Below are 14,970 nucleotides of genomic sequence, written 5' to 3'. Positions count from 1 at the left end.
ATGATACCCGAAGTCGGAGATATCTACCATCCAAATGTAGCATTTCGTTGTACCATCGGTTGTGTTTTAAGTAACTGCACGTGTGTTTATGTAGCTCAATTACAAAAAAGGAAATAACATGTTTTAATGAATTGTTTGAAAGTGTTGTTTCTGTGGTTGAGTTTCGTGTTGTTGTAAATTTATTTATCTCTGGTCAGTTATGCTATCTGCTTCTGCTGTACAACTACTGCACAAAACGAACGCCAAAATTAGTTTAAAAACGATTACGCTCCGAACAAAACATATTAAATTAGTCTACGGTTGCAACATTAGCTAGTTATGAAACAGCATTTACGACTTTAACTAAAACTAAAACATGGTGCATTTAGCTAAAGGATTCTTTCCTTTTAAGACCTGTGTCGTATGTTTGTGTGGTTGTTTTTGTGTACGAGTTTTGTTGTTTTATTTTTCGTGGTAAATATTATTGTTATAAAATTAATTATTTGTGTTGCTACGTAGCACTAAAATGGATGTAACTTTTCAAAACAGAAATGAACCGGTAGCTGATAGTAAACAAAGGCTTAACGCACTAAACTAAAGCAACCGGACAGTAACATCGTATCGTGGTGGTGTGAAAGAAATTTACGCTTAAAAAAAGGTGCATAGGTGCATAGGTTCACTAACTTTAAACGATAATTTAGCAAAAAAAAAAATTAGCTAATGGAATGGAAGCATTCTAGAGCGATGGCTCCAGTTAATATAGCAAAGAAATAGCAAAGATTGCACTAAGAGGAGTAAAATACTAGCCGTAAGAGCCGGACTAAGGACCTATTATGCGATCCCGTGCAGGTTCGAAACCGTTGGACGACAATAAACGGATACACTACACAATTCGAACGGAACTTTACAAGGAATCGAGCGAGCGGGGAAGTAGTGAGGGGGAAGGGGAGTACATAAAGAGGGAAGTCATTAGCTATTGGGGTTAGTGCTGTTGGATTTGTTCGTCTGTTCGGCCACTTTGGTAACGCTGATCGTGGTGACTGGCTGCTGTTTCGGCTTGGCGCCGATACAGCACCCAACCAGCCGTCTGTAAATTCCCACCTCGCCGTCCTCGAGCTGGTGCAGATCGTCCGCCCGGGCCCGCTTCGTCATCTCGGGCATGATGTCGTCCAGTATCTTGAGCTCGCGCTTGGTAAAGATGTAGTCGAGCGACTTGCGCACGCCAATCATCACCACCAGCATCAGCGGGAAGAGGATCGAGGTGATCGAGAACGATTTGATCAGCCACAGCACGGCAAAGCAGGCCAGCTGTATCATGGTGAACAGATGCACCCGCCGAATGGGGACCTGCGCAGGAACGAGAAGTTTGTACAGAGAACGAAAGATGGTTGAATATCTTAGATATCTGTGTTTTGTGCAATTTAAATGGCACGGGAAGGAGCATTTTTACCTGTCGCAAAAACATGTAGTCCGGCTGGTACTTGGCAGGCATCAGCATGATCAGCAGCCGATCGAAGAACTGTAGCCCCTTGAGGGCCGACACACCCATGTACAGAAACACACCGTACAGCACCGGCATGGGAATGTGGGACAGCAACGGGGTCAGCAGCACCGAGCATCCGATCATGAGGAAGATCAGTATGTGGGTGACGCGCTGCTCCCGTACGCCGATAAACTGCGGCTTCTCGCCCGGTGCCGCCGTCTCGGACTCTTTCTTGAGGGAATTGACATGATTAATACTGAGCACGGTGGCAGCAACAAACCTTAGGACGGAGTAGAGAGTCGCGTTAGTTAGGGCCGGCGTGAGCTTGGAGCAATGCTGCACTTACCAGGGTAGACCCATCATGGTGCAGATCTGTATCAGACAGGAGAGCACGAACAGATCAAGATGGTATCCACAACCTTTGGTGAGTTTGTGCTCCTTCCTATTGATTATCACAGCCGTTATTTGTTGATCCATGAATATCAGTATCGTGCCGAGCAGGGCGGGCAGGATCGCGAGGGCCGACGACCAGGCCGGATTGCTCTCGTGGAATGGCATGATGATCCAGCCGCGGTCCGGGATCGTGCGCTTGAACTCGCTCGGCACGTCCAGCTTCGGTGTGGCGATGCGCGTAAAGACGTCCAGCAGCGTCATTGAGAAGATCGCGATCGTGACGGAAAAGTCGCTGATGAACTGGCGCACAACTGCCGGGAAGAACAGCGCATTCTTAAAGTCCTTCAGGATGACCGAGATGATGTACGTGCCGAGGAACAGCACGATCGACATAAGGAAGACGTCCGACACGTACTCGGGCTTGTCACAGTCGGCACCGGTTAGCGTTCCGTTGAGGGTCTGGGATGATTAGGGTTTTTTTGTATTTAAAATTAAATATAATTCTATAGCAACGTTAATCCATCTCAGCACACTTACCTTACACGTTCGCAGATCGTACTGTGCCCACTGATGGACGGCTTGCGGCGTTAGCTCCTGCGCAGCCGGGGGCAGGCACGCACAATCATACTTCCCGCCCGCCGTGTTCAGCGGATACTCCTGCCCGATGTGAAATACGTTCTCGATCGCCTTGTAGATGAAGATGACCGCGATCAGGCAGGCAAAGTTTTCCTCCGTGAAGCGCGTAATGTAGCAAACCAGCGCGCTCGCGTCGACCGCCACCAGCACGACGAGAATGATCGAGATCCAGGTACCGATCCAGAACCGGAACGTCAGATAGTCCCAGCCCACCTTCTGGCAAAACTCGTACACAATCGTCTCGAACACCAGCACCGGACCGGTCGAGCCGAGTATCGTGAGCGGCTGGCCGGAGAAGAACCCGTACCCGATGCCGCACACGAAGCCCGACACGAGCGATTCCATCGCGGCAATATTGTTGCCGGTGGCCGTCCCCAGCAACCCGCCAAACGTGATGATCGGCGACAGGCAGGCAAAGTACAGGAAGATCCACGACGCGACGCACTGCATCGACAGGCCGTCCTTGAAGTCGGACAGATAGAACGGCGCCTTCCGCTTCAGATCGTTGATCAGCCCACCGAAAAGGCGGCCCGTGCGGGATAGGCCCGCCTCCTCGCGCTGCCGCTGCTCCTCCAGCTCTTCGTCGATCTCTTCCTTGGGGTTTTTCTCGGGCGGCCGTTTGCGTACCTCCTGCGAGGGTATGGCGGCCGGCGGCTCTATTCGAATCGAAGGATCCCATTCGCCCGGCGGCAGCACCGTGACAGCGTCGAGAAACTCGTCAATGCCGGCGAGCAGATGCTCGCGCCGCTTCGCACGGTAGGCAACTTCGTGGAATATCTCGTCCGACATGAGGGTCGCCATGGCGCGGCCAATTTCGTGAAAGCTACCATGGCTGCCGGGCGGTCCGAGCAGGATGAAGATAAATCTAGCGAAACGCAGCGAATTGCAGTTAAACGTGAACTCGGAAAATAGTACCCCTCCTCCACCGCAAAACCCAAGTGTCGGCTTACCTGGTCGGTACTGGCACCTCGGTCAGGTCGCCCATCACCGAGGCGGTGTTGAGCCGCAGGAACGCCGACAGCGTCTTGTCGAGAAAGTCAACCTCGCCCACGAGAATGTTGCTCGCCTCGGCGCCGGGCGGAATTTTGCGCATGAAGTGTGTGTTCGTTTTATGCTCGCCGTTCTGCAGCTCGCCCGAGCTGGCGTTGCGTGGCATCGACACGTTGCTCGGACTTTGCGTCATATTTTCTCCTGTGCGGGTGTTTGTGTGTGAGATGCCGGGAAAGATTAGTTTCGGTTTGGCGGATAGTTTTGTTTTGTTTCGAAATGCAGGATGAGTTGTGTACACTGCGTGTTTTTGTTTTGGAAACAGGTGTCAGTTTGCTGTTGTTTCGGGTGTGTGAAGGAAGCACATTTCTAATTCGTTCTACTTGTCGTGGAGTTTAGGAGACTGATTAACGGACAATAAATACGAAAGGGAGAGAAATATTACACAAATAACGTACAATACCTACAGAAGAAAATTAGAGTAGGGTTTACTGTTAATTATTAATACATTATTTTATACAAACTGTTGTTAAAAACATGCAGCATACTGTGGCGAGTTAGTGTTTCATTCTAGCGCGGTACGATTAAATACAAATAAAGGAGGACGACTACTTAAACACTTTACCAAAATAAAACGCTTCACGTCTGCTACAAAAGTTCCCCAGAAGCGCAGACAAACTCATTTGTTATCATTACTTTAGTGCTGATGCTCTGACTTCCAGAAGGACTGGTTCACGTTTCAGAACTGTACAAAACCAGCGAGACTTAAGTTTCGTAGAACATTGCAAGAACGTTTGGGCGGTTGAAAATTAAGACTGCACATAAGTTTCCCTGTACGTTCCAATTCGAATTGCATGTTACCGGTATGGAAGCTCGATCCCAATCCCAGGGAAAACTCATTTCGCACTACTGGGAAACTGTACCATAGCAGGCGCATAGGATAATTGTTGCCTATGGGCCATCCGGAATGGACTGAGGCTGACAGAGTGAGAGAGAAAGACAGAGAGAGAGAGGGGAGGTGGAGAACGGTTTACTCCACACGAAAATGCAGGTCAGAAAGATTCAGTGCTGGAACGATTGCAGGATGTTCGCGCTATCGCACTGAATGTGTTCGTAGCTTGAAGGCATTCGTATTGATTTGTGTTACACCACTGGCTACCACTGTTGCTGCTCACCACCGTATGCTATACTGCGCACCGTGTAAGGAACGTTATGTTGGCGGAAAAAGCAGGACAGGAACAAAATTGCAATGTCTGCAAGCGTTCCCGTGGAAATAGTCACGTTGGACGGTCACACATTTATACTTATACTTTATACTATGAAACGAGCAGAGAGAAAATTTCATCCAGAAACAAACGTCTGTGTGTGTTGAAGTGGAGAATCGCTATGTGAAATATTGTAAAAATGATTTGAAAAATGACCAAACAATTTGGGCTACCAAACGATCTCCATCTCGTTGACTATATACAGGAGCATGAGAGTCTATACAGGAGCATATCTACGGAGCTACGAATCTACGGTCAGTGCTGTGTGAAGCTGAGACTACTGATTGGAGTGTATGTATGGAGGTACTCTACAAAACGTGCAGTAAACTGTTACCCACGCTGCTACAAAGGGAGTGGTGTGATGGGGTGTATCTGCAGTGGGTTTGGGTGTTGGTGCTAGCTTAAAACAAACGGGGAAGTTCATTTACCGGCGGCCCGCCCAGGGACGGTTAAGTGTTTGCCGCTGCCACTGTTGCCGTTGGTCGGCGGTTTGCCGGATGCATTTGGGTTACTGCCATTGCTAGTAGCGCTACTACTGTTCGGTGGACTGTTAGTATTCGCTTGGTCTTCAACTGGAAGAGGGACGGGAGGATGAAGATGTGGCACACTTTTTGGTTGCTTTTGTTACATTTGCTTTTGCTGTGTCGCAATCGAGCGTAAGGAGAGAGTATTGTTAGACGAGCAAACATTACCGATGAGCTTATACACGATATGCGTTACAGTACGGATGAAGTTGTGCTAATAAAAAATACTGAAACATTTAACAACCAGTTTATGAGGTGAGATGGCTAAGATAAGGTTAAAAGTGTATTTTTTTCGAATGATTCTATCCCTCCAAAGTAAATATAATATCAGTGGATTACTCGAAGCGTAGCTATCCGTTAAATGCAAGCATGATTGATTTTCTCTAGCTTTTCCCTCGCTTCCTCAAGATAGATGTGCCTTTCGTGAGTTGTGATTGTTATTTATTTAGGCTATCACCCGTGCGCCCAACAGAAATTGTAGGTGCGTAGGAGTAACGTGTGTAGGTAGTGAGTTGTTTTTTCTTATGCTTGGTTCGGTGTGTGTGTGTGGATTGAAAGGTTACGATCTATTGCAAAGTCGCTTGTTAAAAATTAACCAAACAGTTCAATTACCGTAACGATAAGGCGATAGGAATTCGTAGAGCATAATTGAAAGAGATCTAAAAACATCATGAATCTAACAGGTACACACGGACACACATACACAAATAGACAGAGTATAGAAGAATGAGAGACTTATGATGAGACGACTTAGCAAGAAACTGTGTAAGCTCTTTATGACCACGTGAATGGTGAAAGTAATGGCAGAGTGAGAAAACTTTCAAAAGCAAGTTGACAATGAGTATGAAAACGAAACGGCATTAAAGAAGAGCAAACGTCTATATATAAAAAACAGTGCACTGAAAACGATCAATGGTTTTAGAGGCAGAGCTAGAGCAGCGCTTTGTTCCCCATTTTTTTCTAAAATCTAAGCGAAAACACACCGATATTGGTATGGGTTAAAGAATAATGATAAAAGTGAGGGCGCAGCATGAGCGACGAATGATGAGAAAGAAACATCGATGTAGAGATAATTGGAGATTTGTGTTGGCAACGGGTAACGGAAGTATGGACAAAAAAGAAAGACAAAAAGAAGTAGAACACTTTCAAGAACAAGGGCACACGAGAGATACACGTAGAAATAGACACACATAGAGAGACTGAGTTAGAGATAAAGAGAGTAAGAGAAAAAAGTAAAACACAGGAATAGAAAGCTATTTTTGTAATAAAAAACCTCTTCCAGCGGGCGCACTTGTCGAGCTGGCAGAACTTGAAGCACCGGCATGGAACCAGGTGGTAACTCCAACGGTGGATCCTGCGTTGCTGGCACCTGCGGCCGAATCCCCGCCACCGCCACTGTGGGAAGCCGTTGGTGAAATGTCGTCTACCGCGTTTGGCACCGTGGAAAAGCGAAAGGGCGAAAAGCGGGATGGCAATATTTATTCACTATAACCTCCCACTTGGGCAATACACTATGCAAGGGGAGGGGGTATGGAACATTCACGGAAATAAGACACCATTGCCATTCTCACATGGGTGTAAGTGTGTATGAGAGTGTGTTTCTCTCTCTTTATCTCTGTGTATATTTGCTACGCGCCACAAAGAAAGGAACGAACGTACGAACGGTTGTAAGAAGCTTTTAGTCGATTCGGACAGGAAAGCGGTACACCGAGGAACGGAAACGGCGAACCGCTAACGATGACAGTTAAGGAGCGGGAACGCACTTGCCACAGGATCAGGTGACACGAGACGGTTTTTGCTCACTAATCATTATCAAGCCTGCAGGGCCACCGGTGCCGGACCGATGGAAGGAGTCGAGGCAACGGGGCTCATTAAAATGGTGTCAAAATTCATCACGCAAGAAGTGTTACGAGAAGCGGTAGGAAAGCCAAATACACTGGTCAATGGGATCCGTGAACCGTGGTGGATTGGTGGAAGGCCTTGTGGGTCTCGCTTGTCCCGATGGAGACGCACGGTGGTTTTCGTGGGAGGGAAATGAATTTTTCGATTTTATTACTGGGTAATTATTGTTGCGCCGCTCATTTGCCTTAACCTGTTAATTATTTCGAGATAGCTTGGGAACGGACTGCTAAGCTAATTAATGTAAACCGATAGCTAAACTACCGGCTGGTTGGTATGGTTAGTAGCCACACTATTTTAAAAGGACTCTGTAATACACATTAGACAAGCCTATTATTTCACTCGTTTTACCGTCACCTTCAACAATACTCATTTTGAATCAATTTTCAACAACATCACAGTTTGTGGGGAGACACAGACAAGCATTTACAATTACTGAGGGGTGGCCAAGAATTGGTTGGAATATTACACAGGCAAGCACAATGTACAACGTCAGAGATTTGCAAGAAACGAGCATGGGAGGAACTCATCTAGCCGCCACCATCACTACACCATCACCCTTTTAATAGCCACCCGACACAGGACGGGACACAGGGAGGACGACGATCATACAGGTTACTTTTGTTGTTGTTGTTGTAGTCGGGTGTGGTGTTGTGTAGTTGCATTTTTGTAGTTGTTTGGCATAAAAATTCGGTACCTGTGGGCAGTGCTAGATAGTGACCGCGCTGATCTTTGCTACCGTACAGCAGGGCGGTTTGGGGCGAGACCGGACCCAGGGCGGATTCGCCTTCCTCGTGCATGCCCGACGGTGCCGACGAAACGACGTGCATTGGGAATGAGTTGGCCGACGAGATGCTTTTGCTGGTGGATGAGCGTGGCATATCTAGAAAACAGGGATTTCGGGATTCCCGTGTGGCTTGCGTGAGTGCGGTTGCATGTATGTGTGTATGTGAATGCTGTGATTTTCGATCGATGGCACGGTTTTTCGACTCCGGTGTGGTGCTGGCTACACACAAACTCTTACCCCCTTCCGCTTGAATGGTGCAAATGCTAAATGCATCGCGCTTTTCTTGCTTCGAACACCTTTGAAATGCACCCGTGTTCCCAACAGATTGCAACCCGATAGTGGAAGAAAGCACACTCGAAATATCCCCCCTTCATGGTGGAAGCTTTTTCCCGCCCAAAAAAAGGATCTTCGAATCCTCAGTCTCGCATACTTACTCTTTGAAGACGAATGATTCTTTCCAATGTCGGCCAGGGAGCGGATCAGCGGCAGCCGGCTCTTCTTGCTGCCGAACTCGTGCTGATGCTTGTGGCGCTTCAGCAGCGCATCGATCACCTTGTCCCGGGCCTCCACCGGCAGCGTGCCCGAGTTGACCATGTTTTCGCACACCAGCTCGGCGATCTGCTCCAGGCTGACCGCTTCCATGTCCAGCATGACGGTGCCGTTGAGCAGCAGGCTGCGCAGCTCGAACAGCGAGTGAAGCGAGAGCGTGGCCACGTGCGGCTTGGACCACCGGTTGCCGCCCTCCTCGACGTCCTCCTCGAACTTTACCCAGCGTGCCGTTTCCTTCCAGGCCATCTCGTCCCCCTCCTTGACCAGCTCCTCCATCTCGGAGAAGAGCGGGTGGGATTCGTGCTGCGTGCCATCGCCTTCGCCGCCGACCTCACCGCCCAGGATGAACTGTACTCTTTGTGCGGGTGGTGTAACTGTTGATGAGCCCGGGGAGTGGATGAAACAGGATTGAGAAATATCAATTAGAAAGCGTTTTTTCCTTCCTCTTTTTGTGACGGAAAATGTTGATCAATACACCGGCTCTCCAGCTCCCCAAACTTCAGGCCACACAGGAAGTGCCCAACACTTTCGACCGGAAGGCCCCACCGTTTGACACTGTTTGCATGCACCGTTATCAGTAGTCGGCGCCATTTCGCAAAAGTAATCGAAGCAGCGATAAATCGCTAGACGGCGTGCCGGCATAATGAGTGTCAGGAAGGCAAAATAAATTAGGCGTTTGCTGGGAGAGTGAGTTGGCGTGAGAACCACCCACGCCGCGTCGTGTGGGGTCCAATTGAACCTGGCCATGGCTTGCGGGAAGGGGGAGCTAGCGATAGGCAAATTGATCGACAGTGTAATCGCTTTCCATTAGGTTTTGTGTAGCGATTGAGCTGGCGTAGTGATTGTAAACAAGGTAAATATGGACTTACGCAAGCAATGATTGGACAAATAAGTGAAAGCATGTGCGTTGGGTAAAAGACGTATTTTGTGTGTATCTGTTGTAGAAAAAACAGAGGGGTTGATGAAAGTCCAACAAAACAAAAATGCGTGCAACAATCAAGTAAAAACGATAACTGGCACACAAAAAACGAACCATCCAAACTACATCTATCTTACAAGATTCGCCATCATCAACGATGCTGATTCTTCGTTGTGTGACGACGTGGGGTATCGTAACGACTAAACGGCCAGTTTCGAAGTAAACACAGGCAGTGATAGATAGAACAATAGAAAAAGAATCACAATAGGGAAAGAGCATAGATTATAGGTTTTCCAACAGATTTTCAAGAAAATAATGTTAACAGAAGGTACAACTTTTTGCAGCCATTTTTTACAAAACCATAATATTTTACTGTTTTGCTAAAGAATCACCATTTCCAATCAGATCTAGTACTATCCAATGCGAAATAAAAATTAAAACTGATAATTTTATTTTCTCCCTCTCCCCTTACCCGGCCGTTCCGCTTCCGATCCCGTGCTACCCTTGTCGCCATTTTCCCGGCTCGCCTGGTGGTGCTTATGCCGACGCCGCTGGGAATGCCGCCGGGATGAGCCCGGAATGTGGACGCCAACGAAAACGGTGTGCGCTCGGTGACCTGAAAACGAGAAAGCAGAGAAAATAATAACGCAAATGCAGAGCCGACGAAGCGTTCATTTCTATCCCCGGGTTTACCATCCCAAGACCCTGCCCGCAGCGGACGTTTAGCTGCTACCAAGTCGATCAATTAACAAAGCTTGAGGCATTATTTGCATACGTGGCTCGAGTGGCGGGTAGGGGCACGATTCGCTGAAAGAGGCCGATGCCTGTCCGTATGGTCAGGCAAGGCTCTGTTGGTGTAAAGCTAGGGCTTGCATTAAATGTAAAACAGATTGAATTATATGAGTGGGGCCCCCGGTTCGGTTGAGGGGTTGTATCGAACGCACACGTGTACTACAGAAAAGCTGGGCTTGTAGACAAAACTCGTTTAGTGTTCGTTATCACAACGTTGTCACAACGCATCATCACTGGTTTGTGATGAATTTAATATTAACAATCAACACACGCACACTCTCAAGTGCCGATAGCGACAACCACAGGCCGAGAGAGAGAGAGGAACCGACCGTGGAAAATGCAACAGCTGTGCATCCAGAAGGGGTGGAATCGATTTGTTTTTTTTGTGCAAGAAAAACATACAAACTACACGCAATGATGCACAAACGCAAAGTGCAATGAACGAGCATCATATCTATCCTCTTTGAGGGCGTTTTAATTGAAGAGAAAAAATTAATAAATTAATGGCAATAATGACCACTTCACATGAGGCTTCTGATGTTTTGATTACAGTTTGTTGTTAATTTGATAGTAAAAAGCGCCTCACGTCACCTATTTCGAAATGGAGTATTAGCGCGTGGTAATTTTGATTTTGATTACGGATGAGTTTGATGCACGTACCTTCAAAGTCCTGATCGGCGGTAAATGTCCGATTTTTGAGCCTCGGATCTATCGGAGCTTCCTCGTCCACTACGCCGTGATCCATCATCCAGGGTCTGCAAAAAATGAGCCACAAAAAAGAAGAAAAACTCATTAAAACACTTGTTGTTGCAGGGCAATATTGTATCGCACCGGTGAACAAATCAGTCTGAAATCACACGTATTAATCACACAGCGGAAACATTAAAACAGTATTTCAGTTCAATTACTGCACATCACTGGTGTGGCCACGGGAAGGTCAACAGAACAAAACGAACTGGTGACGGTTCGTTAGGCAGCTCGCTGAAAAACTGTTGCCATCCACCAGTCCAGCTACTAACCAGTGGCAAACGCTATTCACCGCTAAAGGTATAGTTCCGGTCCGTTACCGAGCTGTAATGTCCGGGCACTGCTTGTCGACCATTTGCAAACCTTTCACACTAGCTCTAAATCACTCGGGATTGGATTGAGCGCGACAATTGTGGTGGGGAGTGTTGGTAGGAGAAAAACAAAATCGCAGAAACTTTAACCGACTAGTCCAGTGTCTGTCATCATCGGTTGTATCGTTTTGGTGAAGGCGATCTGATAAGAACTGTTACTTCCGCTCATTGTGCTGCAGGTATGATGCGGCATATCTTGGTAAAGTGACAACATCCTCCTCGAGGTAATTAATGAGAGTGTAAAACACACGACACAAATGCATCCAGCATCCAGCAGACGGCTGAAGGGTATAGTTGTCTTAAACGCTGAGCATCAGATTGCTAAGAGAGAAATTCCATTAACGGCATAATTACACACATATGTGTTTTCTTTGCCCCCCATCCCTCTATCATGCATCCTGTTATTAACACATTTATGCGACGTAATAATAGTCTTCACCAATGGCAAGACTGTACCATTTCTAATTGTCGTCATTAGTCGGTTGCTTTTATCAAGCGCTGATGGTAGAGAAAATGTATTTTAAGTGAAGGAAAGCATAAGCATCAATTATCCATTGCTTTTTTACTTTTTTATTATCCATTATTTTTTATATAAACTTTGGAGCAAGAACTGAGCAATGTCGAGATATAGCGTCAACATTGAAACCAAAGATAGATTCAACTGATTATTCTTGTGACACAACAGCATCGGCCGATAGCATCTCTTCGACCGTGGGAAAGAAACACACCTCCACAATGAACTGCGACATAGGCTGGTACAATCATTTCCCCTGACCTTTGCGTACAAGAAAACATCATCGTTCAAGCCAGCAAGGTGCCGTATGGGAATATGCAAAACGATCGAATCGGAAGTGTGTTGGACCTTGAAGCATTCAACGAAGGTGTCGGTTTACAGCGCTACAAACCGTAGACACCGCTATCGTAAATCAAATGCAAACGAGACTGATCTGAAGGGTTGCGATTGATAGGCGAAATGCAAAAAATCGTATCGAACCGGAATTTGTCACGGTATTAATGAGTAACATTCCATTACAGCGCCATATGCATAAACCGGTGGGAAAGGTATTTTAAATAATGCAAAATTATTTTCCACTCCCATCCGGCCGTAAAGTTACCGGCACACACTTGCCGGTCCCTTATTTGTCCGCTGCTTTGTTGTTTCCTCTCGGCCCAACGTCAGCGCAAACGTTTTATGAACTTGTTTATTAAAAATCGTCCAAAGCCCCCGCCCGCCCGACTGTATTTGCGAACGTATAAATCATAGCCTCGGCCTGAGCTTCCGTGCTTATCACAACCGATGCAATTCGCCAGATAATGCGCAACCCACCACACATCATAACGATGGGCAATAATTTTCACAAACTCCACTGAAGCTTGAAAGGAGATTTGCTCCTTGCAATTTGCCACGGCAGCAAACTATATACGGTTGTCATCTCTCTTGATCTGTCGCTAGCTGGGGTTCGTCGCCAGCTCGAGACACTTCTCTGTCTTGCAATGCATCCGAACGAATGCATTAGATAAAGGTGTTGTTGCTGCTGGTGCTGCTGTTGAGGGATATTGTCGTAAGCCGATGATCAGAAGTTGTCACTCGCGAGCTACTAGGATGGGCGCAGGGACCGCGCAGCGAAGCAATAAAGTTGTTTTCTAGCAAATGTTTATCCAGAGCAATTCAGTGACAACGGGTGATACGAAGGCACTGTGCGGGCAGTGAAGTGGGTGGAGGGGTGATTAGAGAGACGAGGAGGTTTACAGCTGCAATGAGCAAACGTGTAATGTTCGCGGTGCTGTAAATCGGGCAAATAAACAGATATACACACACGGACCTGGGATTGGCGCCAGGTGTGCTACCAAGTGCTGTTCCCGTTTAACGCACCCTTCCCAGCACTGTTCTCAGCAATTAATCTCAATGGATACAACTCGCTGTCAATTTCAGGTTGCTTTTACCAGGGCGATTAAAAAACGGTTCCAAATAACTGGATGTTAGCTCTCTCTGCCTGATAATATCAGGCCAAGATTCGAATTGTGCTGCGATTTTAACAACTGCCAATCAGATTGGAGCAAAGATCCAATTAAAGCGAGCCGGGTTCGATTTCCCCCCTGCTGTTCTCGTGCACTAATAGCTGTTTCCGCACGGGATAGAGGAATGTGATTGATTAGGCCAGGCTGATAAGAGCATGATCTACGGCACTACGGCGAAACTCGGGCCTCTTTATGGCGGGTCATTGTAATCGCGCGCGTAATCCGGCTGGGTGATTCACGTCACGTCAGAGACGAAATAATGCTAGAGCGCTGTGGTTGTTTCTGTGCTGAATGTGAGTAAATGATCGGTACGTTTTTGCTACCTTTCCTGCAGCTCCATGGTGTCGATTTTCTTCATTGTAACTACTACCAGGCAAGGATGTTCAAGGCACTAAATACACACAAACACGTATACACGCACATAAAAATCGGAATTGTTTCGGTAACTCTATAACACCACACTGGATCACTCAGAAGGTGCCTGGCCTCTCCACAGATAATGTGGCATACAGCTCACTAGATCACTCGGAACTGCACTCACGGTACGACTGGCACAATCACGAGACGATCACTACATCAGCCCTGTTCTCGTCAAGCTGATGCTCCCAAGTGCTGCAGGCTAGCAGAGCGGACTATTGTCGTCACCTCCGGGTACGGTCGAGGCTTTAAATATACTGCTCGTAGCCAGAGAGCTAGATGACCACCGAAAGATGGGTACCGGAGGCTCGATGGTAGCCGAGGGGATATTATATATCGCTTAAGCACCGTTTTACATCACCATTGTGACGTCGATGCCGTCGTCTTCAGATCGCACCCGAATTTTGTTCTGCACAACACACAACAGACCGTCGGTTTACAGCTCTCAGTAGCTCTTATCACTTTACAGCACTCACGCGACACTGTCCCGTGGGGTGGCACAAAACTTCCTTCCTTGTTTTCTCCGAGTCCACATATTCTGCGGAAGAAATGCTACCCGCACACACCAACAGCGCCGAGATAGCGCGCCCACCGTCTCGGTCGGGGTCTAGCGGCAAACTACGGAGATTTCCCCGGGCCAGAGAGGCTCGAGTAGATCGAGTAGCACGCGTAGCCGTGAAGTACGGTCGACGTGTGTCATCGGGCCGGCATTGCGTGCGGCCAGTTATCAGCCTCCGCGGCGAGAGGAGGAATCGCGTCGGGGCTGCTGTAGTAGGGAGCAAGCTACGATTAGTAGGGTTGGTGGGTGATTTGATTAGAAAAGATCAACCAAGAACGGTTCGAATGTTCTTCCGTGCGGTCGTTCGTCGAACTGCATGGCGGGTAAACATTACACGCCGTTCTGCGCCCACCAGCAAGAGAGGTAGCATAAATCAAACACACAAGCACAAAGCACACGTACTTGAATGGTAGCGATCCACACAAAAACGATCCAGAGAGGCCTTTGTACGATTGTTCCGCGCTATGGGAACGGCCATCATTTGCTAACGTCGCTAATGATCGATCATTACCATACACATTGCCGATCGTGGGGTGGTGCACAAGGCTGGCTATTGGAGCTGATCGTTGGCGAATTAAGAATCCCCCCCGTTCCACAACAAGGTCTTTTTGTTGAGTGATCTTCGAAACTCCAGTTCAATCGAG

General features: G+C 47.5%; 1 protein-coding gene across 17 annotated transcripts in view; it reads right to left on the bottom strand.

The window, feature by feature from the left end:
- LOC121597742 (sodium bicarbonate cotransporter 3) overlaps positions 1 to 14,970 on the bottom strand; it is a 37,385-nt gene that overhangs the window by 4,850 nt on the left and 17,565 nt on the right. For 7 of the 17 annotated variants that reach the window (XR_006005463.1, XM_041923765.1, XM_041923762.1 and 4 more), the window contains 11 exons: positions 10,874 to 10,968; positions 9,894 to 10,037; positions 9,559 to 9,621; positions 8,388 to 8,876; positions 7,864 to 8,049; positions 5,172 to 5,315; positions 3,442 to 3,682; positions 2,393 to 3,356; positions 1,809 to 2,314; positions 1,430 to 1,742; positions 1,081 to 1,326 (listed from right to left, as the gene is read on the bottom strand). Coding sequence is in view for 16 of the 17 variants with exons in the window: in XM_041923759.1 (XP_041779693.1) it covers positions 1,081 to 1,326; positions 1,430 to 1,742; positions 1,809 to 2,314; positions 2,393 to 3,356; positions 3,442 to 3,682; positions 5,172 to 5,315; positions 7,864 to 8,049; positions 8,388 to 8,876; positions 9,559 to 9,621; positions 9,894 to 10,037; positions 10,874 to 10,968 (3,391 nt within the window). In the remaining variant the exon portion in view is untranslated. Of the gene's footprint in view, positions 1 to 1,080; positions 1,327 to 1,429; positions 1,743 to 1,808; positions 2,315 to 2,392; positions 3,357 to 3,441; positions 3,683 to 5,171; positions 5,316 to 6,540; positions 6,691 to 7,863; positions 8,050 to 8,387; positions 8,877 to 9,558; positions 9,622 to 9,893; positions 10,038 to 10,873; positions 10,969 to 11,044; positions 11,400 to 13,673; positions 14,450 to 14,970 lie in introns of those variants that run through there. The other 10 variants (XM_041923770.1, XM_041923774.1, XM_041923760.1 and 7 more) reach the window with 9 other exon arrangements.

The sequence above is a fragment of the Anopheles merus genome, chromosome 3R (assembly GCF_017562075.2).
Source record: "Anopheles merus strain MAF chromosome 3R, AmerM5.1, whole genome shotgun sequence".
Taxonomy (NCBI): domain Eukaryota; kingdom Metazoa; phylum Arthropoda; class Insecta; order Diptera; family Culicidae; genus Anopheles; species Anopheles merus.
The sequence above is the reverse complement of the archived record's forward strand: the minus strand, read 5'-3'. Positions and strand labels throughout refer to the sequence as shown.